Source organism: Somniosus microcephalus, chromosome 14, assembly GCF_052327205.1.
Source record: "Somniosus microcephalus isolate GS21.2 chromosome 14, FLI_Smic_1.0, whole genome shotgun sequence".
Classification (NCBI taxonomy): Eukaryota; Metazoa; Chordata; class Chondrichthyes; order Squaliformes; family Somniosidae; genus Somniosus; species Somniosus microcephalus.
Window position 1 is genome coordinate 4988209 of NC_141000.1, and position 27687 is coordinate 5015895.

Here is a 27687-nt window from a genome sequence, read left to right on the forward strand (position 1 = left end):
GGGCGGGTGCCTGGTGATACCGATCTCCCAGCCCACCTGCCCATTCCACACTGACACCAACCAGATTTGCCCTGTTGTTCCTTTAACCAAAATTACCACCTGAGGAAAAAAAGGTGGCCCCGTTTGTCCATTTAAAAATGGAACAATTCTGCACATTATAATCAGAGCGTGTGCACCTCAAACAGTGCGTTTCTCTCAATGCTACAGTATATGACGTGGAGTATGTATAGTTATCCGATTATTCGAGTGAGATTGTTGTCCAACAGTGCTTCGCCAGTGGATATTTCAGAGCTTCCAGGAATTCCGCTCACCTGTAGCAGTTACTTTCTGCGGTGAATTGATGCAACTCACCAGCGTGCAGTGACATTCTTTCCTATCTGGATCCTTTACTGCTTCTTTCTGTGCTTTCTTCTGTCTCCAATCCGTTGAGTTCATGTAGTTTTTCCCTTTCCCTGTTGTCAAGCTTCATTAACCCCAAAGGCTGGTTTGCCAGTTAGTTGCTCTGATGTTGAAGCTTGCTCAGCAATAGACTTTGTTTTGCAAATGAAAAGTTACTTTGAACGATCTTTTGTTTTTAAAAAGATCGTCCGTGTCAAGTAACTTTATACAAAAACTTCAGCCCTAATTGAAGTACAATATTAGCAGAGCATGCGAAAAAGTCAATGTGGAGCGTTCTATTTCCCTTCACACCCATTAGTATTGCACCATCCGTAGGGCAATGCTTTCATGGTTTAATTGAGTTGTGCCCTCCATATTTCTGTCACTACATCAACAGTTCACACTATGTATCTTCTATATATATCTATTATTATCAAATTCCTGCATCTGTACACGCTTCCTGTCTGCAACACTTGACTTCCTGTTGTCATTTTTTTGTTACATGATTTGTGTCAATTTTTTCCAATTATAAATTCCTATGTCTACATTTAGAATGGATTTTGCCTAGGTTAAACACATCACTACGCAAACTGGCCAATGGGTTACCATAAATTGCACAAAATGCTTTTGGAAAACATTTTCATCCGCCATTTTTTCCTCAGTAACTGAAATTTCTAATGTCCTAAGTATGGGTTTAAGCAGAAACATCGAAATAAAATACATTTTTCAGAATAACTTGATTACATTTATCCACTGAACTGTCTTTTGTGTATTTTAATATCTTAATTAATATTTTTACTTGAAGGCCTCAGCCTCTCTCAAAAGCCTGGGCTTGGACATGATATTTTTTGCCCCAGAGCTGTGATTCTAGGAGCTGAACTTGGACTGTGCGTCTGAGCAGATGCAGTACCTAATTTCCCAGGATACAGCAGCACCATGAAGTCAGCTGTACTGATGGAATCTCTTTCTTTGGTTTCTAGCACTCTCAGCTTAGTAACTTTCCTTCCAATAATTTTGAAAAACAGGCAAAATTTAAAAGCTTTATTGAGATAAGCTTTATATCGTTTTTTTAATAGGCTACGAGTGAATGCGTCTGTGAGAGTGAGAATAAAAACACTATTAATTGCACATCTGTTCTTTTTGTTTTGCATTCTGCAAACAACAAGGAGCAAGAGCAGAGAGAGAGAAGGTTTTTCCTACATTTAATGTTCATATTTCAAACATAACAGTTGAATAGTGAGAAGCCAAAGCTCACCACTTAGACCTGTGAGACAGGGATTCAAATTGCATTGTTTAAGTTGAATTTTGAAAGCAAACAAACCCTCTCTTATGAGAAAGATATGGGTTGGGAGGATAGGATGGGGGTGATACTGGAGCCAGAGTGATTGGGAAAGCGAGTGGAAAGGGAGCCACCAAGAGCCACATTTTCACCGTAACTCCCACCCCAAATGCAGCCTGCAGCCATTGTCGATCCTTCCCCCCCACCCCCTCCCCTGACCACATCACACCACCCACTGCCTCCCAGCGGAAAGAAAAGAAGATTGGACAAAGCAAATTGGCAAAGGTAGACTTGAGGAAGAGTTCTTAGAGTGTATACGGGATGGTTTCTTGGAACAATACGTTGTGGAACCAACCAGGGAGAAGGCTATTTTAGATCTGATAATGTGTAACGAGGCTGGATTAATTAATAATCTTGAAGTGAAGGATCCTCTTGGGAAGAGTGATCATAGCATGGTAGAATTTCAAATTCAGTTTGCGGGTGAGAAAACTAGGTCTCAAACTAGTGTCCTGAACTTAAACAAAGGTAATTACAAAGGTATGAAGGCAGGCTTGGTTAAAGTGGACTGGGAAAATATATTACAGGGAAAGACTGTAGAAAAGCAGTGGCAAACATTTAAGGAGATATTTCATAACTCTCAGCAAAGATATATTCCAGTGAGAAAGAAAGAGAAGGATGAACCATCTGTGGTTAACTAGAGAAGTAAAGGATGGTATCAAATTGAAAACAAAAGCATACAATGTTGCGACGAATAATGAAAGGCCAGAGGATTGGGAAATTTTTAAAAACCAGCAAAGGACGACTAAAAAAATGATAGAGAGAGAAGATAGCTTATGAGAGTAAGCTAGCAAGAAATATAAAAACAGACAGTAAGAGCTTCTACAGGTATATAAAAAGGAAGCGAGTAGCTAAAGTAAACGTTGGCCCCCTAGAGGATGAGTCTGGGGAATTAATAATGGGAAACAGGTGGAGACTTTGAACAAATATTTTGTATCGGTTTTCATGGTAGAAGACACTAAAAGCATCCCAAAAATGGATAATCAAGAGGCTATTCAATTCAATTCAATTTTATTTGTCATATATGCAGCAGACGTGTGTACTGCACAATGAAATGTTGATTTTTACGAGTCCTCCCAACTATTGGAGTGGGGGGGTGGAACTTTAAACAATCACTATCTCCAGAGAGAAAGTACAAGGCAAACTAATGGGACTAAAGGTGGACAAGTCCCCTGGACCCGATGGCCTGCATCCTAGAGCCTTAAAAGAGGTGGCTGCAGAGATAGTGGATGCATTGGTTGTAATCTACCAAAATTCCCTGGATTCTGGAGAGGTCCCAGCGGACTGGAAAACTGCAAATGTAATGCTCCTATTTAAGAAAGGAGGGAGACAGAAAGCAGGCAACTATCGACTAGTTAGCCTAACATCTGTCATTGGGAAAATGCTGGAGTCCATCATTAAGGAAGTGGTAGAAAATCATAATATAGTCAAGCAGAGTCAGCATGGTTTTATGAAAGGGAAGTCATATTTGAAAAATTTGCTGGAGTTCTTTGAGGATGTAACGAGCAGGGTGGATAAAGGGGAACCAGTAGATGTGGTGTATTTGGATTTCCAGAAGGCATTCGATAAGGTGCCACATAAAAGGTTACTGCACAAGATAAGAGCTCACGGGGTTGGGGGTAATATATTAGCATGGATTGAGGATTGGCTAACTAACAGAAAACAGAGGATCGGGATAAATGGGTCATTTTCAGGTTGGCGAACTGTAACTAGTGGGGTGCCACAGGGATCAGTGCTGGGGCCTCAACTATTTACAATCTATATTAATGACTTGAATGAAGGGACTGAGTGTAATGTAGCCAAATTTGCTGATGATACAAAGATAGGTGGGAAAGCAAATTGTGTGGAGGACGCAAAGAATCTCTAAAGGGATATAGATAGGCTAAGTGAGTGGGCAAAAATGTGGCAGATGGAGTATAATGTGGGAAAATGCAAGGTTATCCACTTTGGTAGGAATAATAAAAAGGCAAATTATTATTTAAATGGGGAGAGATTACAAAATGCTGAGGTACAGAGGGATCTGAGGGTCCTTGTACATGAATCACAAAAAGTTAGCACGCAGGTACAGCAAGTAATTAGGAAGTCAAGTGGAATGTTGGCCTTTATTGCAAAGGGAATGGAGTATAAAAGTAAGGAAGCCCTGTTACAACTGTACAGGGTATTGGTGAGACCACACCTGGAGTACTGCGTAGAGTTTTGGTCTCCTTATTTAAGGAAGGATATACTTGCATTGGAGGCAGTTCAGAGAAGGTTCACGAGGTTGATTCCTGGGATGAAGGGGTTGTCTTATGAAGAAAGGTTGAGCAGGTTGGGCCTATACTCATTGGAGTTTAGAAGAATGAGAGGGGATCTTATTGAAACATATAAGTTTCTGAAGGGGCTTGACAGGGTAGATGCAGAGAGGAAGTTTTCCCTCGTGGGGGAATCTAGAACTAGGGGGCATAATTTCAGAATAAGGGGAAACCCTTTTAAATCGGAAATGAGGAGGAATTTCTTCTCTCAGAGGGTCATGAATCTTTGGAATTCTCTTCCGCCGAGAGCTGTGGAGGCTGGGTCATTGAATATATTTAAGATGGAAATAGACAGATTTTTGAATGATAAGGGAGTGAAGGGCTATGGGGAGCGGGCTGGGAAGTGGAGTTGAAGCAAAGATCAGATCAGCCATGATTTTATTGAATGGTGGAGCAGACTCGAGGGGCCAAATGACCTGCTCCTGCTCCTACATCTTATGTAAAAGAGAGAGGGAGAAGCAGAAGAGGATAGAGAGAAGCAATAAGGAGGCGTTAAGGGAAGAGAAGAGAAGAAAGAGAGAGAGAGCAGCAGAAGAGAAGAGATGGAGAAAGAAACAAGATAAAGACAGCAGAGACAGGTTAGAGAATGACCCACTGATCCAGATAGTCCTCTGCTAGCCTGTCAAGAAATAGCGATGGGAAATGGGACAGCAAGGCCTACTACCACCTCCCCATCCCTTATTGAAACTCTTGCACCTTTCCATCATCTTTTCTGTTATAATTCCTGTGTCCACATTTATAATGGAAACTGTCTGTGTCATGTTATAATTACACCATCTTAGGGAAGGGTATAATTACTGCATGACAAGTTTTCATCAGCAGTTTCTATTATAAATAGTAAGTTACAAGGGACATATAAAAATAAGGGCCTAGAAATTCACTATGGCCCCGCCAGCTGGCTAGCGCCCAGAAGTTAGCGCTGGGCGGGAAGCCTATAGCGATCGTCAGATATTCATTGTTAGCGCCCCAATTCGGAACCGGGCGCTATACCAGGGTGTGCCCGCCTCCGCTTGGGGCGCTGACACTGAATATCAGCGCTCTTGGCGCCGCTGCGCCAGCCGCTGCGGAGCGGCAGGCTGCGGTACTGCAGGCCTCCTCCTTCTCTTAAGGGGGAGGTGCCTGCAACAGCCGGAGCCCCGATCGCGAGTGCTGGCAAAAGAGCCCGGTACAACGGAGAAGTGCCGGGCTCCACGGAAACCAGCCGGCAATGCCGCGGGGGGGGGGGGGGTGGAGGAGGCCGGGGAAGGAGGTGCGGGCAGGCGGCCGCCGAAAAAGCGGCCGGCCGCACCTTCCCCTTTAAAGCGCCCCACTAAGGATTCAGCACGGCCCCGTTTTCTAGTCGCTGTTTGTGGCCGCTTCGGAGGAGGCGGCCGCAACTAAATATGGGGATCGGGCCGGTTTCGGGGCGGTACCGGGGCACTGCGCACACCGATGACGTCATCGGTGCCGGCGCAGCGCTAACGGCTACCGCCGCCAATACCGCTGCGCTGAATATCTGCGCAAACTCATTTTTGCCGCAAAATCACTCTTTAGGCGTTAACTGGGCTGGGCGTAAAGCTGGCAGCGCCTTAATGAATTTCTAGGCCAAGGACTTCAATATGGGAACTGAATTACACTTGCAAACTCTTGTCCAAATACCCCCTGACCCCACCTCACATGAGGACTACACATGGTCTTGACTCCTGCATGTCCCAGTGCCGCGAGGTTGACTCATTACCATACTGTTTCTGTTCAATGCTCAATGCAGTTGGAAGACTGGATGAATCAGTTCAAGAATGCACTGCGCAGTGGTGCTGGATGATTGATAACTACTTTTAGTTACATGATACTTTTTATTATGAGCAGATAGTTCGTTTTCCCAGAATTAAAAGTAGTGCAAGCAACAGTATTTGGCCAATTTGCTATTGATGTCAACATGCTCTGCTAATACTTGAACCGATACTTCGACACGCTTGAAATGTCGGATTTGCCTGATGCCGACAACAACTGAAGTATCCTGAAAGGAATGTTTTGGTTTTGCTGATATTTAGCAGTGAAGTACTTTGACCATTTTTTCCAACACTGCGGTGAGGTTTTTTAAAACATTTGTCACATTTGCCTTACCTTGCGTAACCTTGGATGTGATGTTCCTCAGGGCAACCGGTAGCGGAACCGCTGCTACTTCTACTTGACATATCACCACTGCCAAATATTGATTGTTCTTCTCACTGCTGATATTTGAGAATGAGAATATGGATATCTCCAGGGAGTAGCACCCCTATTACCCCAATGAATAAAGATGCTGCTCGATGCTGTAGTAAACCATGAAGATCAGAAGGACCTCGATTTGACTCTTAGCATGTGCTGGGTTAACTCACCACTTCTGGGGCAGCAATGGGGTGCTTCCAATGGCCTCAGTGCCTCTATGACAATTGGTGGAAAAATTAGCCAGGATCCTGCTCCTGATCACTCTCCGTGACCTCTGTTGAAAGGAGGCCATGTGTGGAAGTTGGGTTGTTGATGTTCAGCATCTAGGGCAACCTTTGAAGAAAGGTGACTTCGGGAATACTGGAGGGCTCTCTATGGCGTGCCATGGAACTATACTCCAGGCTTCCTTCCTTCCTGTTGTTTTCTCGGCAGAAATGCCTTGACTACATTTGGCTTCTCCCCATGTGGGAGAATCCTGAGCACAGTGCATCATTGAACCAATCTCCAGCCTGCCACCTTTCGCTTTGAGTTTAATTCTCCTTACATTGCCAGAACTTAACACAATTCCAAAGTTACGTTGAAGATGGCAAAACTGATGGAAACTGGTCTGAAGGAAATGAAAGATTCCAGGCAGATTCTTTGCGCCTGACCCAAATCCAAACTACTTTTAAACCAGCTTCATGAGGCTGGTGTTCAACACTGAGCCCACACTGGAATCAGTGCCTTTAAACAATGCTTTGGAATTTGGGACGGAATCTTCAGTAAATAACTAATGTGCACGTGTTAAGCTTTTATTTTTAGTTTTGTTAATGTTTTAATTTATCTAGATGTCATAGCAAAACAAAAATTGTTTCTTTTAGACAGAGAAGGTGAAAAAGGAAAAGAGACACTCGTCCCCTGGTCCGGTGTCGAGTGTGACGTCTACACTCAGAAGATCACAGTCTCCAGCAAACATGTCCAAAAGGTCATCGTCAACTGCAATGAAGTAAGTTATAAATGAAACTTATAAAATTCTAACAGGACTAGACAGACTAGATGCAGGAAGGATGTTGCCGATGGCGGGGGAGTCCAAAACCAGGGGTCACAGTCTAAGGATAAGGGGTAAGCCATTTAGGACAGAGTTGAGGAGGAATTTCTTCACCCAGAGAGTGGTGAACCTGTGGAATTCTCTACCACAGAAGGCAGTGGAGGCCAATTCATTAAATATATTCAAGAAGGAGTTGGATATATTTCTTAAGGCTAAAGGGATCAGGGGATATGGGGAGAAGGCAGGGACAGGGTACTGAATTTGGATGATCAGCCATGATCTCATTGAATGGCGGAGCAGGCTCGAGGGGCCGAATGGCCTACTCCTGCTCCTATCTTCTATGTTTCTATGTTTCTAAGTTGCGATGTGTATTGGCCAAAGATCAAATTGCGACTTGGCTCAGTGGTAGCATTCCCGCCTCTGAGTCAGAAAGTTATGGGTTCGAGTACCAGTCCAGACAATCCTGGTGAGTGGAGACAAGCGTTGTGGTCTCTGAATTCTGGGTTAACATCCAGCGGGGGACTCGTGTCCAATGAGAGTGAAATAGTGTCCCGCCTCCGTCCCATCTAGCCAGTCCTTCCGGCCATGGTAACAACCTGACCGCATAAAAAAGGGATCTTGGTTATAGAAACAACCCAGAGCACGATCTGTTGGATGTAAAAGCAGTGGAAGAAATGGGCTGCCTCATGTGCCATTAGATGCGGAAGAGAAGGCTGGCTAGAGCAATTTAGTGGAGATGCAATGAGAAGAAGGTTTACATACTGACGATATATTATGAAGACCCATGTGGTGTGATTTAGATCCACTCAGTAAATTGACCAGATGGCAAAATGGCAAGTGGAGTTACACTCAGCCCCCGATATCAATAACATCGCACAGGTCTTCCTGATGTAAGCTGTTCATAATAAATATGTACAATTAAAAGTCATAGGGCCAAATTTCCCCAGGCTGCCTTTTGGGGTTGCATCTAGGGTGAGACATCCACCGACAGGGTTGCAACCCTGACATTTGTTGTGCTTTGAACATCCCAAAGGAACGTAGGAAACGCAGCAGCCAATTTGCGCACAGCAAGGTCCCTCAAACAGCAATGAGATAATGGCCAAATAATCTGTGTTAGCGATGTTGGTCGACCCCCGTCTCATTTTCCCAGGTTCGGGCGCACTTGCATGGCTTTGGTGGGTGCCCATGCCATGGGTGGCAGGCCAGAGGCACCCACCTGCGGAAGATCCCCGCGGAGCCCAGCCACATATTAATGGTCCCAATCCAAAGGTGTTAAAGTAAAACAGTTGCTGCACTTTTTGGGGGATTCTGCCACTGATTGCCTCCAAATCCCTGGTCATGCTTTTCTCCAGGGACCTAGAGGTATGTTCCCTACATGCAGCATTGCTAAGGATACAAACACAGGAAACACGCGGGCTGACGTCACTCCCGCGTTTGCAAGCGTTTGTGGGTTCACAGTCCGCCCCCAACTGGGTAGGACATTTCGTAGGGATGGGGGCCCCAGTATAATTGGGTCACACAACAATTTCCGTCCTCATCCGCCCATCCCCAATATGGAGTTAATACGGCAAAAATTGGGCAGAAAAGTGGCCCACTTGCGTTTTGTGTACAGCAGACCATACACGTGCCTAACACGACCAGAGTCTGTAGGACCTTAAATCATTTGTTGTGCTTTGAACGTCTCAAAGGATGTCTCAAAGCGCTTTACAGCCAATGGAGTACTTTTGAAGTGCAGTCACTGGTGTAATGCACAGCAAGCTCCCACAAACAGCAATGTGATAATGACCAAATAATCTGTTTTCCTGATGTTGGTTGAGGGATTAATATTTGCCAGGACACTGGGGATAACTCCCCAGTTCTTCTTCGAAATAGTGGCCGTGGGATCTTTACATCCGCCTGAGAGAGCAGATGGGGCCTCGGTTTAAAGTCTCATCCGAAAGACGGCACCTCCGACAGTGCAGCACTCCCTCAGCACTGCACTGGAGTGTCAACTCACTGGATTGGCATGTGAACCCATGACCTTCTGATTCAGGAGTGACAGTGCTATCAACTGAGCCCCAGCTGGCACTTATAAACAATATAAGTATATATACAAAAGTGAAAATTACACCCTGAATTTTACAGTTTGGTTATAAAATACATAATGGACTGAGTAGAATAGTAACACTATAACAGTTTGTCAAATATGTATTAAGCATGTGTAAAGATTTAATAGTTCTGTGGAATTTTTGCTTATCTTTCTGCAGGGCCAGTTCGAAGATTCGAACTCAGTCTCCGGGCTCTGGCAAAGAGTTCCCGCCATCTCCAAGCTCCAGCGCAAAGTCTTCCCCCATGAGAAGACGGCCATCTTCTAATAACATTGCAGAGAGTGGGAGAAAGAGCAAAGAGAAGGGGGAGCTGGCCCGGCAGAAATCAGAGGAGGCTGCAGGAGGTGACATTAAATCACCAGAGTTACCTGAAAGTGAGACTCCACCAGTGACAACTCCAGTCAAAGAACATGAAAGGAAGAAAGCAGTTCTGGGCGACGGTGCGTACAACAACAACAACTTACATTTATATATATTTTATTCGTTCATGGGATGTGGGCGTCGCTGGCAAGGCCCAGCATTTATTGCCCATTCCCTAGCTGCCCCTTGAGAAGGTGGTGGTGAGCCGCCTTCTTGAACCGCTGCAGTCCGTGTGGTGAAGGTGCTCCCACAGTGCTGTTAGGGAGGGAGTTCCAGGATTTTGACCCAGCGACGATGAAGGATCGGCGATATACTTCCAAGTCAGGATGGTGTGTGACTTGGAGGGGAACTTGGAGGTGGTGGTGTTCCCATGAGCCTGCTGCCCTTGTCCTTCTAGGTGGAAGAGGTGTTGGGTTTGGGTATAGCGCCTTTAAGAACATAAGAAATAGGAGCGGGAGGAGGCCAATCGGCCCCTCGAGCCTGCTCCGCCATTCAATCAGATCATGGCTGATCCGATCCCAACCGCCAATCTACTATCACAGAACCATCTCCTGAATCTAACAGAATTAGACACACGAAATAGGAGCAGGATCAGGCTACACGGCCCCTGGGCCCGCTCCGCTACCCACAGGGCCATATCCGATCCGAACCTAGACTCATGTCCAAATTCCTGCCCGCTCCCCGTAACCCTTAATTCCCTTTACTTCTAGGAAACTGTCTATTTCTGTTTTAAATTTATGTAATGATGTAGCTTCTACAGCTTTTTGGGGCAGCATATTCCATGGACCTACCACCCTCTGAGTGAAGTAGTTCCTCCTCATCTCAGTTTTGAAAGAGCAGCCCCTTATTCTAAGACTATGCCCCCTAGTTCTAGTTTCACCCATCATCGGGAACATCCTCCCTGCATCCACCCGATCCAACCCCTTCACAATCTTATATGTTTCAATAAGATCGCCTCTCATTCTTCTGAACTCCAATGAGTAGAGTCCCAATCTACTCAACCTCTCCTCATATGTCCATCCCCTCATCCCCGGGATTAACCGAGTGAACCTTCTTTGTACTGACTCGAGAGCAAGTATGTCTTTTAAGTATGGACACCAAAACTGTATGCAGTATTCCAGGTGCGGTCTCACCAATACCTTGTACAACTGAAGCAATACCTCTCTATTTTTATATTCTATCCCCCTAGCAATGAAAGCCAACATTCCATTGGCCTTCTTAATCACTTGCTGCACCTGCATACTAACCTTTTGAGTTTCGTGCACCAGGACCCCCAGATCCCTTTGTACTTCACTACTTTCAAGTTTCTTGCCATTAAGATAATAACTTGCTCTACGATTTTTCCTGCCAAAGTGCATAACCTCACACTTTCCAGTATTGTATTCCATCTGCCAAATCTCTGCCCACTTACTTAGCCTGTCGCTGTCCCCTTGCAGGTTTTTTATGTCCTCCTCACTCACTACTTTCCCTCCCATCTTAGTATCATCTGCAAACTTTGATATGTTACACTCGGTCCCCTCCTCCAAATCGTTAATATAGATTGTAAAGAGTTGGGGACCCAGCACTGACCCCTGCGGAACACCACTAGTTACTGATTGCCAGTCTGAGAATGAACCATTTATCCCAACTCTCTGCCTTCTGTTAGATAGCCAATCCTCTATCCATGCCAGAATATTACCCCCAATCCCATGATTTTTTATCTTAAGCAATAATCTTTTGTGTGGCACCTTGTCAAATGCCTTTTGGAAGTCTAAATACACTACGTCCACTGGTTCCCCTTTATCCACCCTATATGTTACTTCCTCAAAGAACTCCAGCAAATTTGTCAAACATGACTTCCCCTTCATAAAACCATGCTGACTTTGTCCTATTAAATTATGATTATCCAAATGTCCTGTTACTGTCTCCTTAATAATGGACACCAAAATTTTATCTACCACAGATGTTAGGCTAACCGGTCTATAGTTTCCAGCCTTCTGTCTACTGCCCTTTTTAAATAAGGGTGTTACATTAGCAGTTTTCCAGTCTGCCGGGACCTTTGCTGAGTCCAGGGAGTTTTGGAAAATCATTACCAATGCATCCACAATCCCTACCGCCACTTCCCTCAAGACCCTAGGATGTAAGCCATCAGGTCCAGGTGATTTATCCGCCTTGAGTCCCATTATTTTACCGAGTACCACTTCCTTAGTGATTTTGATCGTGTTTAGCTCCTCCCCCCCCTATAGCCCCCTGTTTGTCCAGTGTTGGGATATTCTTAGTGTCCTCTACTGTAAAGACTGATACAAAATATTCATTCAGTGTTTTTGCCATCTCCATATTTCCCACCATTAATTTCCCGGTCTCATCTTCTAAGGGACCAACATTTACTTTAGCCACCCTTTTTCTTTTTATATAACTATAAAAACTCTTACTATCTGTTTTTATATTTTTTGCTAATTTACTTTCATAATCTATCTTCCCTTTCTTAATCAATCTTTTTGTTATTTTTTGCTGTCTTTTAAAGTTTTCCCAATCCTCTATCCTCCCACTAGATTTGGCTACCTTATATGCCCTTGTTTTTAGTCGAATACTATCCTTAATTTCTTTACTTAGCCACGGATGGCTGTCTTTTCTTTTACACCCTTTTCTTCTCAGTGGAATATATATTTTTTGGAAGTTGTAAAATAACTCCTTAAATGTACACCACTGATCATGTATCGTCTTACCCTTTAATCTATTTTCCCAATCCACTCTACTCAATTCCGCTCTCATACCTTCATAGTCTCCTTTATTCAAGCTTAGCACGCTTGTTTGAGACCCAACCTTCTCACCCTCTAATTGAATATGGAATTCAACCATGTTATGGTCACTCATTCCAAGGGGATCCTTTACTAGGACATTTTTTAATTAATCCTGTCTCGTTACACAGGACCAGATCTAAGGTTGCTTGCCCCCTGGTCGGTTCAGTTACATACTGCTCAAGAAACCCATCCCTAATACACTCAATGAACTCATCCTCAAGGCAGCCCTGCCCAATTTGATTTGTCCAATTAATATGATAGTTAAAATCCCCCATAATTATAGATGTTCCCTTATTACAAGCCTCAACTATTTCCTGATTGATACTCCGTCCAACAGAGTTGCAACTGTTCGGAGGCCTATAGACTATGCCCACTAGTGTTTTTTTCCCCTTATTATTCCTTATCTCCACCCAAACTGTTTCATTATCCTGATCTTTTGACCCAATATCATTTCTCTGTATTACAGTGATTCCTTCCTTTATTAACATAGCCACCCCACCTCCCCTTCCTTCCTGCCTGTCCTTCCTGATCGTTAAATAACCTGGTATGTTTAATTCCCAGGCATTGTCACCCTGCAGCCATGTTTCTGTAATGGCCACAAGATCATACCCATATGTAGTTATTTGTGCCATTAACTCGTCTATTTTGTTACGAATGCTACGTGCATTCAGATAGAGAACTTTCAAATATGTTTTGTGACACTTAGTTCCTGCTTTTGCCCTTTTTATTACTTTACCTTTTACTCCATACCTTCTGCCCCTTCCTGACACGCTCTGGTTTTTAATTTCCCCACTGCTACCTAAGTCTATGACCTTCTCTGTTGTCATTTTTATTATTTGCTCTCTAGGAACCTCCCCCCCACTAGTTAGTTTAAAGCCCTCTCTACAGCCCTAGTTATATGATCCGCCAGGACTCTAGTCCCAGCACTGGCCAAGTGAAGCCCGTCCCAACGGAACAGCTCCCTCCTGCCCCAGTACTGGTGCCAGTGTCCCAGGAAGCAAAACCCATTTCTCCCACACCAGTCTTTGAGCCACGCATTTAATTCTCTAATTTTATTTGTCCTAGCCAAATTCGCTCGTGGCTCAGGTAATAATCCAGAGATTATTACCCTTGAGGTTCTGTTTTTTAATTAGACCCCTAGCTGCTCATACTCCTTTAACACAACCGGCTTCCTAGTCCTATCTACGTCGTTTGTACCAACATGGACCACGACAACTGGATCCACCCCCTCCCACTGCAAGTTTCTTTCCAGCCCAGAGGAGATGTCCTTAACCCTGGCACCGGGTAGGCAACACAGCCTTCGGGACTCTCGCTCTCGGCTGCAGAGAACTCTATCTATCCCCCTAATAATACTATCCCCTACCACTACAACATTTCTATTTACTCCCCACTCTTGAATGGCCCCCCGTTCCATGGTGCTGTGGCCAGGTTGCTCATCCTCCCTGCAGTCCCTGCTCCTGTCCCCACAGGGAGTAAGAACCTCGAACCTGTTGGACAAGAGCAAGGGCTGTGGCTCCTCCAACACTACCTCCTGGATCCCCGTACCTGCCTCACTCGTAGTCACACCGTCCTGTCCCTGACCATGGGCTACATCTGAATTAATTAATCTAATTGGTGTGAGCACCTCCTGAAACACAGAGTCCAGGTACTTCTCCCCCTCCCTGATATGTCGCAGTGTCTGAAGCTCAGACTCCAGCTCATCAACACGGAGCTGGAGTTCCTGTCGCAGCAGACACTTGTCACAGACGTAATCACCGTGAGCCTCAATGGGGTCCACCGGCTCCCACATCTCGCAACAGTAACACATCACCTGCTCCATTCTATGTAATTAATTAAATTTTTTATTGTTAGTTATGGACACCCTCTGCCCGATTTTAGATGCTAGTATCCCCTTTAATTAATTGGATTTAAATTAAATCAATCCCTCTAATTACACCAGTTAAATGGTTTACCAACAGTCACTCTGCACCAGAAAGGCCTTATTAACTACAACCCACAGAGTTAAAGTTTGAAAAGAGCACCTAACACCCCACTTACCCTAACGCACAGCACTCTCTGCTGACTCACACTCAGTCATAGTAAAACGTCCCAGGGTGCTTCACAGGAGCGATTACCAAACACACATTTGACATCAAGCCACATAAGGAGATATGAGGACAAGTGACCAAAAGCTTGGTCAAAGAGGTAGGGTTTAAGGAGCGTCTTAAAGGAGGAGAGCGAGGTAGAGCGGTGAAGAGGTTTAGGGAGTGAATTTCAGTGCTTAGGACCTCGGCAGCAGAAAGCACTGCCGCTATTGGTGGAGCAAAGAAAATCGGGGAAGGGCAAGAGACGAGAATTGCAGGAGCGCAGAGATCCCGGAGGGTCGTAGGGCTGGAACAGGTAGAGTCGCTCGCTGCTACATTTCAAAAATGAAAATATTTCAGACTGTATAAAATTTATGGAGAGACCTGTTTAATATAAATTTTGTGCCCCTTAATGATTGAGACGATAAGAATTGTCTGACAGTCCACAGAATTTATTCTGCTCGTATGAAACGGTACTGGACATGTCCCATCATTCATTGTAAGGGACAGCATCATTGCTAGCTGAATTGAGTAGAATGGGCCGATGCTCTCTGGAGAATGAGAGGTGATCTCATTGAAACATAAAATTCTTAGAGGGCTTGACATGTAGATGCTGAGAGGCTGTTTCCCCCTGGCTGGAGAGTGTAGAACTAGGGGTCACAGTCACAGGATAAGGGGTCAGCCATTTAGGTCTGAGATGAGAAATTTCTTCACTCAGAGGGTTGTGAATTTTTGGAATTCTCTACCTCAGAGAATCATAGAATCATAGAATGGTTACAGCACAGAAGGAGACCATTCAGCCCGTCGAGCCCGTACCGGCTCACTGCAAGAGCACTTCAGCTAGTCCCACTCCCTCACCCTTTCCCCACAGCCCTGCAAATTTTTTTCCTTTAGGTACTTGAAAGCCACGATTGAGTCTGCCTCCACCACCCTTTCAGGCAGTGCATTCCAGATCCTAACCACTCGCTGCGTAAAAACGTTTTTCCTCCTGTCGCCTTTGATTCTTTTGCCAATCACCTTGAATCTGTGTCCTCTGGTTCTCGACCCTTCCACCAATGGGAACAGTTTCTCTCTATCTACTCTGTCCAGACCCCTCATGATTTTGAACACCTCGATCAAATCTCCTCTCGACCTTCTCTGCTCCAAGGAGAATCATCCCAGCTTCTCCAGTCTATCCACGTAATTGAAGTCCCTCATTCCTGGAACCATTTTTGTTCATCTTTTCTGCACCCTCTCTAAGGCCTTCTCATCCTTCCTAAAGTGCGGTGCCCAGAATTGGACACAATACTCCAGTTGAGGCCGAACCAGTGTTTTATAAAGGTTCATCATAACTTCCTTGCTGTGGATGCTCAGTCACTGAGTATATTCAAGGCCGAATTGTGAATTTGAATTAGGTTAAAAGTCTAGAATAAAAAGCTAGTATCAGTAATGGTGACCATGAAACTATCGGATTGTCCTAAAAACCCATCTGGTTCACTAATGTCCTTTAGGGAAGGAAATCTGCCGTCCTTACCCGGTCTGGCCTATATGTGACTCCAGACCCACAGAAATGTGGTTGACTCTTAACTGCCCTCTGAAATGGCCCAGCAAGTCACTCAGTTCTATCAAACTCAGGGGAACTAGGGATGGGCAATGGTGGGGAAAGGGGGCGGGAAGAGAAAGGAAGGCGAGGGCTGTGACTCCTTTTTCTTTTTCTTTTCTCTTTGAAAGCTCTCCGTTTTTGCATTCTCTGCCCCCTTTCCCCCTGCCTCTGTTCCTCCTTGTAAGCTGTTCATCTGTAACATCCTCAAGACCTGACGAGAGGTCCTCCACCTGACACATTAACCCTCCGCTTCCTCGTCCTACAGCTGCTGCCTGACCTGCTGAGTGTTTCCAGCATCTTCTGTTTTCATTTCGGGTTTTCAGTCTGTGTAACATGTTGTTTTTAGCATATCGCTGACATTCAGTTACATTCTGAGCAATTAATCCACTTGGAGCAAATCCATTGTGTTTTTTGCTGTGATTTTGGAATACAGCCACGCTATGCGACCTGCTCTTTTCACCCAGTTTTCAGATGTTAAAGTTGACTCCCTTTCTCACTGTCGTTGTGTCCCAATGTATTTACCGCTCCGCAGAATAGCAGCACACCTCTGACCGACTTGCCTCTGCACATTTCTCTTTCAGACGCGTCCAGTACCAAGACCATGGCGGGAACGACTAATGCAGAGGAAGCAGCTAAACTTCTCGCAGAAAGACGAAGGCATGCACGGCTGCAGAAGGAGATAGAGGAGCAGGAGCGGCGAGAGCAGGAGGAAGCCGAAAGGTAGCGCACTAGATTTAGAAACCGTGATGGTAACCAGGCTTCAGTCGATGACGGCTGTGTATTTAGCTGCTGTCTTCTGTTTCTTTGGTGTCTCTTTATAACAACAGCTTTCAGTTACCACATTAAAGGCGATATAGAAAGGCGATATAGAAAGGTGATATATAAAGGTGATATAGAAAGGCGATATAGAAAAGGTCCCAGTTCTCTTCACAGGAGCGTTATCAGACCAAAAGCTTGGTCAGAGGTTGGTTTTAAGCAGTGTCTTAAAGGAGGAGAGAGAGGCGGAGAGGTTTAGGGAGGGATTTCCAGAGCTTAGGGCCTTGGCAGCTGAAGGCACGGCCACCAATGGTGGAGCGATGGAAATCGAGGATGTACAAGAAGCCAGAATTGGAGGAGCGCCGAGATCTCGGGGGGGTTGTATGGCTGGAGGAAGTTACAGAGATAGGGAGGGGCGAGGCCATGAAAGGATTTGAAAACAAAGATGAGAATTTTAAAATCGCGGCATTGCCTGACTGGGATTCTCAAGGATTAATTAACCAATCAATTAAATGTGGGAGTACCTCCACCACACGGACTGCAGCGGTTCAAGATGGCGGCTCACCACCACCTTCTCAAGGGCAATGAGGGATGGCAATAAATGCTGGCATTGCCAGCGACACCCACATCCCGTGAATGAATAAAATAAAAAGCTTTTTGCCTTTTGATGGCGTTTCCTCCATCGAGGATCCCACTCCCTCCTCCAGGTGGCGTTTCCTCCATCGAGGATCCCAATCACTCCTCCTGGTGGAGTCTCCTCCATCGAGGATCCCACTCCCCTCCTCCAGGTGGCATCTCCTCCATCGAGGATCCCACTCCCTCCTCCAGGTGGCGTCTCCTCCATCGAGGATCCCACTCACTCCTCCTGGTGGCGTTTCCTCCATCGAGGATCCCACTCCCCTCCTCCTGGTGGAGTCTCCTCCATTGAGGATCCCACTCCCTCCTCCTGGTGGAGTCTCCTCCATCGAGGATCCCACTCCCTCCTCCAGGTGCTGATCCGTCTGAAGCCAGCAACCCTTTCTGGCGGTGACGGTTACGTAACCAGCACCCGGCATCAGCGCTGACCAATGACAGGTAGCACCGTCTACTGGCGTTACGGTAACGGGTTTATCACCTGACCTGACTAACCAGGCTACCCATGAAGTGGTTGTGTCGCGACGTCAGTGGTGTAGGAGAGAGACTAAGGCTGAATCTGAATAAATCTGGTGCTTGTTACAGGAAAATGAAGGAAGAGTTGCAGAGAAAAGAGGCGGAAGAGAAAGCTCGCCGTGAAGAAGAGGCACGCAAGCTCGAGGAAGAGCAAAGACAGCAGGAGATGGAACGCCAGAGAAAAGCAGAAGAGGAAAGAATCTTAAAAGAACAGCAGGAAAAAGAACTCCTGGCCAGGCTGGAACAGCTGGTTAGTGGTGGATGATGTGTCACTGTTTCACTGTATATCTTTTCCTCAGTTCTTTTATCCCTGAATAGCAAATGGACTGAACGCTGCCTCAATCTCGGTGCAAGGTCAGATGAGCACTGTAACACTCTAATGTGACATCTTTTAAAAGGCTTAACTGAAATCTTATCACACACTATTGTACTTATCAGTGGCACTCAATCCTGTAAAGTTAGCGGTTTAAAACGTGTAGTGTAGTGGTTATGTTACTGGACTAATAATCCAGGGAACGCAAGTTCATACCCCATCATGGCAGTTTGAGAGTTTGAATTCAGTTGTAAAAATCTGGGAATAAAAAGCTGGTCTCAGTAAAAGTGACCCCGAAGCTGTCGGATTGCCGTAAAAACCCAACTGGTTCACTGATGTCCTTTAGGGAAGGAAATCTGCCGTCCTTACCCGGTCTGGCCGATATATGACTCCAGTCCCACACCGATGCCCTTCGAAGTGGCCTAGGATGTCGCTCATTTGTTCAAAAAGGGAGGCCCCCCACCATCTTCTCAGGGCAACTAGGGAAGGGCAATAAATGCCAGCGGTGCCCGTGTCCCGAGAATGAATTAAAAAAGCCTGGTCAGTCATCGCAGAGCCAAGTTCATCAGAAGCTTCACACCATTTGCTAAGTCTAGTGCAGTGCATCACAACAACATTTGGTAAATGGAAAAATAAACTTTTTGTGGTTTATTAGTAGACTATAGGGCCAAAATTGCAAGTCTCCACTGCCAACACAGGGCCGCAGTAGACACAAGCAGAGGGGGACAGAATCGGGGTACGGTGTTGTAGTCCTGTCGTTGCCCTGCGCATGTGTCCAGTGAGGCTCGGGATTTCTTTGTATTAGTAAGATGCTGTATAGTTCCATTATTTTCCTGATTTAACTTCGCAATATTTTGTCTTAGAAATTTGCATAAAATCTAGCTGCAGTTATACCTTCTGAGACTCACAGCCAGAGAGATCACTTCAAACCCTAGCTTAAACATCCAGACTACATCAAACACACTGCCCTCATCGACCCTCCTTGTTACCTCCTCAAAGAATTCATTCAAGTTAGTCAGACACGACCTTCCCTTAACAAAACCATGCTGACTGTCCTTGATTAGTCTGTGTCTTTCTAAATGAAGGTTTATACTGTCCTTCAGAATTGATTCCAGTAATTTGCCCACCACTGAGGTTAAACTAACTGGCCTGTAATTGTTCGGTTTATCTCTTCCTCCCTTTTTAAACAATGGTACAACGTTAGCAGTTCTTCAATCCTCTGGCACCACTCCTGTAGCCAGGGAGGTTTGGAAAATGATGGTCAGAGCCTCCGCAATTTCCTCCCATGCTTCTTTTAATAGCCTCGGATATATTTCATCCGGCCCTGGCCATTTATCTACTTTCAAGGATGCTAAACCCTTTAATACTTCCTCTCTCACTATGTTTATCCCGTCCAATATTTCACTATCTTCCTCCTTAACTTCAACATTGGCATCGTCACCTCTCTTTTCTGAATACAGCTTCAAAGTATTCATTAAGTGGGCAAAATTGGGTCGCTCCCCCTTTTGGGTGCTAACTTCGAGTGGCCCGAAAAAGTTAGCGCCCCCCGCTCCCGAAATTCACTGGTAGCGCCCCAAGAGGGAGACGGGCCGCCACTGGAAGAGCCCCGCCTCCCTCTGGGGGCGTTAACAGTGAATATCACGGCGCTACGTGTCGCAGGGCCACACTCTGCGGCACGTCGCGCCGCGGTACTGCAGGCCTTTCTCCCCTTCTTAAAGGGGAGGGGCCTAGCGCAGCGTGACCCAGGGCCCAGCTGAGCCACCAGGAATCGGGAGTGCCGGGAGAAGAGCTCGGCAGTCAAGAGGAGTGCCGGGCTCACGGAGCACAGCCGGCACCCCATGGGGGGGCTTCACAGGAGGCCGGGGACAGCAACAAAAATGGCCGCCTGGCACCTCCCCTTTAATTGGCACCGCCCCGGCCGCAGGTCGGCCCCCTTGACCGTCGGACATAACGTCCGGCGGTAAGTCAGGGGGCGCTACCGAAGATCGTGGCCGGGGTGCGAGCAGGGCGCTGCGCACGGCGATTACATCATCACCGGAGGTGCAGCGCCGTGGGCCGCTAATGGTTACCGTCACCACTAACCTCCCGCTGAATTTCGCGGGAGGCGTTAGCGGCGCCACGCCCGGGCGCTAGTTGCTTTGCGTCCTCTTACGGCGCTAACGGGAGACACAAATCAACTGAATTTTTCCCCCTAAGTACCTTACCCACATCCTCCGCCTCCACACGTAGATCACCATTGTGGTCCCTGATATAAATCCTGGAGGTCACAGGTCAATGTCTACATCGGAACATAGGAACAGGAGTGGCCCATTTAGCCTCTCGAGCCTGTTTCGCTATTTGGTTAGATCATTCCTAATCTGTAGCTCAGCTCCATTGACCCGCCTTTGCTCCATATCTCTCGATACTCTTACCCAACAGAAATCTATCGCTCTCAGTCTTCACATTCCTATTGTCCCCCAGCACCCACAGCCTTCTGGGGAGAGAGTCCAGATTTCCACTGCCCTCTGTGTGTAGAAGTGCTTCCTGATTTCACTCCTAAATGGCCTGGCTCTAATGTTAAGATGATGCCCTCTTGTTCTGGATTCCCCAAGCAAGAGGAATAGTTTATCTGTATCTACTCTATCGAATCCCTATTATCATTTTAAACACCTTGCTGGGTTCACACCTTAATCTTCTCTACTCAAGGGAGTACTCAAGCCAAGTTTAAGCAACCTGTCCTCATAATTTAACCCGTTCAGCCCTGGCATCATTCTAACTCACTGCAACAGCCCGTCTCCTTGCTGTAATAATATTTATACAACATACTGACACATTTCAGATCTGCTGAAACTAACTATAATCAGGTTACAGAACCATTCAAGAATGAGGTTCTAACCTGGGTCCCCATCAGGCAAATCTCAAGCTTGTCTGCTGGATCATATTTTCAAAGTTACAAAAGGCATTCAAATCAAAATCAAATCAAATCAACTTTTATTGTCATTGTTAGTGCACAAGTGCAGTACAACGAAATGTAGGCTTGCGGCTCCCGAGAGTGTACATTTAGATTAAGACATTTAAACATTCAACATACATTTGGCTTGTAATACATTAACATAAACATAACCATAATAAAGTGCATTGGCAGATGTGCAGGCTTTAGAGTTTATTTGTGGAGTTCAGTAGGATGACAGCCCTGGGAAAGAAGCTGTTCCTAAATCTGGTCGTACGGGTGCGAATGCATCTGTAGCGTCTCCCAGATGGCAGGAGGGCGAACAGACTGTGGCTGGGGTGGGTAGGGTCTTTGATGATGGACCGTGACCTCCGTAGACAGTGTTTCTGGTATATGTGCTCTATGGTCGGTAGCCGGGTGCCGGTAATGCGTTGGGCAGTTTTGACTACCCGCTGCAGGGCTTTCCGGTCATAGTAGCTACAGCTGCCATACCATACCGTGATACAGTTCGTCAGGATGCTTTCTATAGTGCAGCGGTAAAAGTTAGAGAGGATCAGGGGTGACAGGTTACATCCCTTCAGCCTCCTTAGGAAATATAGGCGCTGCTGGGCCTTCTTCACCAGAGAGGAGGTGTTGAGGGACCAGGAGAGGTCTTCCGTGATGTGGACTCCGAGGAACTCAGAGAGTTCAGTAGCATCCTTCCTATGTGTTCAAGGTAATTAGACTGACGTGTAGTCATGATTAGAGTTGGAATATGCTCATTTCAAAAATATATGGGCCTAGAAATTGGGTTGTGGGCTCGCCAGGGCTGTAGCGCCAGAAATTTTGCGCCAGCGTTAATGCGGCAGCGCCCGACGAAAATTCGGTTGCGCCGGCCCCAGACGGCGGCGGGCGCTAAAGGAGGGTTTTAGCGCCTGAAAACGGGCGTTGAATTGGGTTTCCCGGCGCTAATCCCCCGCTGCGGCACCCGATGCGGTGCGGCAGGCTGGGGAACTGCAGGCCTCCTCCTTCTGTTAAGGAGGAGCTGCCTGCAGCCGACAACTGTCCGGCGGATTCCCCCGACATCTGAGCCCGGCACCTCGGGGAAGTGCCGGGCTCGCAGCACACACTCATCAGGGCCGTGGGGGGGGTGATGCAGGAGTCCGGGAAGGGAGGTGCGGGCAGGCGGCCGCCGGGAATGCGGCCGGCCGCCGCTCCACCTTTATGCGCCGGCGCAAAGGCGTGTAAGAACACTTTTCACATTCGTTAGTTGCGCTTGCCACGGGCGAGGCGGGCGCAACTGAATTTGGGCTTGGGGCCGGGTTACCACGGCAACCGGGACGCTGCGCACACCGATGACGTCATCGGTGCCGGCGCAGCGCTACCGGCTAACGCCGATGGTAAGGCCCAAGTCAATTTGCAAAACGGCTATAAGTCCGGCGCAAGGCCCTCTAGCGCCACTAATTGGGCGCTAAGCCCACTCAATTTCTAGGCCATGTTTTCTTCACGAAGTTTGCTTCGTTGGATCTTTATTTAGGCCAAGGTGCAGCTTTAGGATTTAGGATTTTTTTACCGCTGTCTCCTGCATTTCTTTTTCCTCAGCGAGAAGAAGCTGAAGCCAAGACTCGTGAGGCAGCGGAACGACAACGGCAAGAGCGGGAACAGGCCATTCAGCAAATCGAACAGGAGCGGATGGAGAGAAAGAAGGTCAGGAGGGAGTGTTGGGTAAATTAACCGAATGGAGGCAGCATTTCGTTTTGTGGAAAAATATGACCAATTCTTTTTCTCTGCGATTTTTTTTATGTAGAGAATAGAAGAGATCATGAAAAGAACCAGGCGTGGTGATGCCGGAGAAATCAAGGTAATCACTACCATGGCAACCGAATAGTCATCCTTCGCTTCAACAGCTTTTCCCTCCTCGCTCAATGTTTTGACATTCTGGAGTATGCTTCCACCTTTATTGCCTCAATCAATAGACTGTTCTCCTCACGTGAGTCTAGGCAAGGAAAGTCAGAAGGCTGTTTGACTGTGGTGGGCATCACAGTCACGTTTGGTGCTGTCTCCATCTGATGTCCACACACCCGGGTAATTCTGTGATTCCACATAACGGAAGCCAGGAAATTACGCCGGGCAATATCATTGTACAAAAAAATGATTCACCAATTTATTTTACTTTGGTTAATGCCTCTATTAATATAGCAGTGTCTGTGTGACAATATCACACATCATAATGTATGTTGCCTGGTTTTTGATTGGTAAAGCCAATGGTCACCTGTGTAAACCAAAACCAAAAGGTATTGTGTTTTCTCCGAGCTGCTCCCTTGTTTGGCTCGCTGACACACAGCCCTCCTGGTGGAAAGGCCAGGCAGATAACCTTGTCTTGGGCGTTAGCTGATGCCAGTCTGAACTAGCCGTGAGGAGCTGTGTAATGGTTTTGCAAGGTGACTGTCCCTCTGGATTTCTTCCCCTCTATCCATTTGGTGAAAGGTCTGAGCTCTACTTGCCTCCTCTTGATATGTAGGATGATATTAGGAGTTCACCTGGGGGGGTGTTTGACTGCTCCAAGGACCTTGTGGATTAAGTCAAAGCTAAATCATTCTCGGGCTGTGGGCATCGCTGGCAAGGCCGACATTTATCACCCATCCCCAGTTGCCTTAATGCGACTGAGTGGCTTGTTAGGCCATTTCAACGAGCAGCTAAGAGCCAGCCACGTTAGTGTGGGACTGGAGTCACATAGAGGCCAGACCGGTAAGGACGGGAGGTTTTAAGAGGTTGAATCGTAACTGCCCTCTGAAATGGCCCAGTGAGCCACTCAGTCATGTCAAACCACGAGGGGTTCAAGAAGGCGGCTCAGGGCAACTAGGGATGGGCATTAAATGCCGGCTTTGCCAGCGACGCCCACATGCCGAGAATGAATTAAAAACAAAATCTAGCCTTCCCTCCCACCATCCTCTTTCTGTAGACAGGCTCTTTGGTGAGCAGGCGTGGGATCCTTTCAATAGCGAGTGCTGCAGCAGGAAACATGGAACAGTCAATCTGCCAACTCACTCAGGTTCATACTGCAAGGCGGCAGCAGAGCAGTCCAAACACTACGAGAGCTTTAAGAGGCCATGATTCTGCTTTATTATATTTCTGCCTTGTGAATGTGCGCAGTTGTTCTTGAGGATCGGGGAGAGCAGAACCTGTCATCCAGAAGGCAAGTTTGCAATCTGTCTCCTCACGCAGTTCTGGTCCTCTGGGTTCCCACACGAAATGTGCATTACCTTGCATAATGTTTTACCAGTAGTGCACATCATCTGAGCGTTGAGGCAGCAGTTAAGCTTTTCTGTCGAAAGCAGGGACTGCACAGCCTATGGCCGAGCACATGGCAACATGAGTGGCACCTTGTGCACTGAGTCTCCCTGTCTAGCTGGTGCTGCTGACACATCGCAGAAGAGGGTGAACTGCATATTGGCTGACCTGTGACCTGTCGGTGCCTGGTAACACCCAATCAAAAAATCTTACAGCACAGAAGGAGGCCATTCGGCCCATTGTGCCTGTGCCGGCTCTTTGGTAGAGCTCTCCAATTAGTCCCACTCCCCCTGCTCTCTCCCCACAGCCCTGCAAATGTTTCCCTTCAAGTATTTATCCAATTCCCTTTTGAAAGTTACTATTGAATCTGCTTCCACCGCCCTTTCAGGCAGCGCATTCCAGATCACAACAACTCGCTGCGTAAAAACAATTCTCCTCCTCTGGTTCCTTTGCCAGTTGCTTTAAATCTGTCTCCTCTGGTTACTGACCCTCCTGCCAGTGGAAACAGTTTCTCTGGCTGTTTGTGCCTGGTTACACCCAATGGCTTGAAGTTGAGTTTGGTGGTCACTTCCACTAACAGCATGATCCAGATTTTTGCTCCGTGCCTGCTAGACTGGTTCCAGGATATCTCCGGCCACAATACCGTTGAGGCACTGACCTCCAGGTAGGTTACCCATTAGAGGTCCTCGGGTAGTGACACGGTCTGCTGCTTGCCCGACAAAGTGTCTAGCACTGACAGATTTGATCTGACAATGCTGAGAGTTCGCCATCCATTGAGGAATGTTGAAGTTAACACCCAGTTTACAGAAGTTAACATTCGCTCAGTTAATGCCAGACTACCCCTTGATGCAAATTAGCTCACGTGTTCCTTCAACACACCATGTGGAGAATTAAGCTTTGAGCCCATGTGATCAAAGATGAATATGGTACTTACATAGAAACATAGAAACATAGAAGATAGGAGCAGGAGTAGGCCATTCGGCCCTTCGAGCCTGCTCCGCCATTCAATGTGATCATGGCTGATCATCCAAATTCAGTACCCTGTCCCTGCCTTCTCCCCATATCCCTTGATCCCTTTAGCCTCAAGAAATATATCCAACTCTTTCTTGAATATATTTAATGAACTAGCCTCCACCGCCCTCTGTGGCAGAGAATTCCACAGGTTCACCACTCTCTGGGTGAAGAAATTCCTCCTCATTTCAGTCCTAAATGGCTTACCCCTTATCCTTAGACTATGACCCCTGGTTCTGGACTCCCCGGCCATCAGAAACATCCTTCCTGCATCTAGTCTGTCCAGACCTGACAGAATTTTATAGGTTTCGATGAGATCCCCTCTCAATCTTCTAGACTCCAGTGAGTATAAGCCCAATCGACACAATCTCTCCTCATACGTCATTCCTGCCATCCCAGGTATCAGCCTGGTGAATCTTCGCTGCACTCCCTCCATGGCAAGAACGTCCTTCCTCAGGTAAGGTGACCAAAACTGCACACAATACTCAAGGTGCGGTCTCACCAAGGCCCTGTACAACTGTAGCAAGACATCCTTGTTCCTGTACTCGAACCCTCTTGCTACGAAGGCCAACATACCATTTGCCTTCTTAACCGCCTGCTGCACCTGCATGCTTACCTTCAGCGACTGGTGCACAAGGACGCCCAGGTCTCTTTGCACTTCCCCTTCTCCCAATCTATTGCCATTCAAATAATAATCTGCCTTCCTGTTTTTGCCACCAAAGTGGATAACCTCACATTTATCCACATTATAGTGCATTTGCCATGTTTCTGCCCAATCACCCAACCTGTCCAAATCGTACTGGAGTTTCCTGACATCCTCCTCGTAGCTTACCCTCCCGCCCAGCTTTGTGTCGTCTGCAAATTTGGAGATATTACATCCAATTCCCTCGTCCAGATCATTAATATATATTGTGAACAGCTGGGGTCCTAGGACCGATCCTTGCGGTACCCCACTAGTCACTGCCTGCCACCTGGAAAACGATCCGTTTATTCCAACCCTTTGCCTTCTGTCCGCCAACCAGTTCTCTATCCAAGTCAATACCTTGCCCCCAATCCCATGTGCCTTAATTTTGCACACTAATCTCTTGTGTGGGACCTTATCGAAAGCCTTCTGAAAGTCCAAATACACCACATCCACTGGTTCTCCCCTATCTATTTTACCAGCTACATCCTCAAAAAATTCCAGTAGATTAGTCAAACATGATTTACCTTTTGTAAATCCATGTTGACTTTGTCCGATCCTGTCACTGCTTTCCAAGTGCTCTGCTATTACATCTTTTATAATAGACTCTAGCATTTTCCCCACTACCGATGTCAGGCTTACCGGTCTATAATTCCCCGCTTTTTCTCTACCACCTTTTTTGAACAGTGGGGCGACATTAGCTACCCTCCAATCCATGGGCACCGCTCCAGAGTCCATCGAGTTCTGGAAGATGATCAGTAACGCATCTACTATCTCTAGGGCCACTTCCTTAAGTACCCTGGGATGTAGACCATCAGGCCCTGGGGATTTATCGGCCTTTAGTCCCATCAATTTTCCTAACACCATTTTCCTACAAATACTGATTTCTTTCAGTTCCTCTCTTTCATCAGACCCTATGTTCCCGGCATCTCTGGGAGGTTATTTGTGTCCTCCTTTGTGAAGACAGAACCAAAGTATGTATTTCGTTGGTCTGCCATTTCCTTGTTTCCCATTATAAATTCCGATGGTCATAGCAGCTTTGCCTGTTAATACTCTTGCGTCTCAGTCAGAAGGTCAGTGGTATAAGCCCCACTACAGGGACTTGAGCACAAAATCGAGGCTGACAATATGAACTAAATGGTACAATTTTAAAGGGAGACCTGGGGTTGGGCGTAAACAAGTCTTTGATGGCCGCAGGACAAGTTGAGAAGGCTGTTAAACAAGCGTACAGGATCCTTGGCTTTATAAATTGAGGAATAGAGTACAAAAGCAAGGAAGTTAAGCTAAACATTTATAAATCACTGGTTAGGCCTCAGCTGGAGGATTGTGTTCAGTTCTGTGCACCAGGAAGTCAAGACCTTGGAGAGGGCGCTGAAAAGATTTACTGGAATGGTACCAGGGGTGAGGGACTTGAGTTATGTGGAGAGACTGGAGAAGCTGGGATTGTTCTCTTCGAGCAGAGAAGGTTAAGGGGAGATTTGATAGA

General features: G+C 46.6%; 2 protein-coding genes across 6 annotated transcripts in view; both read left to right on the forward strand.

Annotated features, from left to right (window-relative positions):
* Positions 1-27687, forward strand: part of LOC147107289 (BCLAF1 and THRAP3 family member 3-like) — a 397394-nt gene that overhangs the window by 267956 nt on the left and 101751 nt on the right. The window lies entirely within an intron of this gene.
* Positions 1-27687, forward strand: part of LOC147107290 (MAP7 domain-containing protein 2-like) — a 187961-nt gene that overhangs the window by 129319 nt on the left and 30955 nt on the right. For all 5 annotated transcript variants that reach the window (XM_086006157.1, XM_086006158.1, XM_086006155.1 and 2 more), the window contains 6 exons: positions 7053-7177; positions 9466-9746; positions 16673-16811; positions 18066-18246; positions 22820-22924; positions 23025-23078. In XM_086006157.1, coding sequence (XP_085862283.1) covers positions 7053-7177; positions 9466-9746; positions 16673-16811; positions 18066-18246; positions 22820-22924; positions 23025-23078 — 885 coding nt within the window. The remainder of the gene's footprint in view (positions 1-7052; positions 7178-9465; positions 9747-16672; positions 16812-18065; positions 18247-22819; positions 22925-23024; positions 23079-27687) is intronic.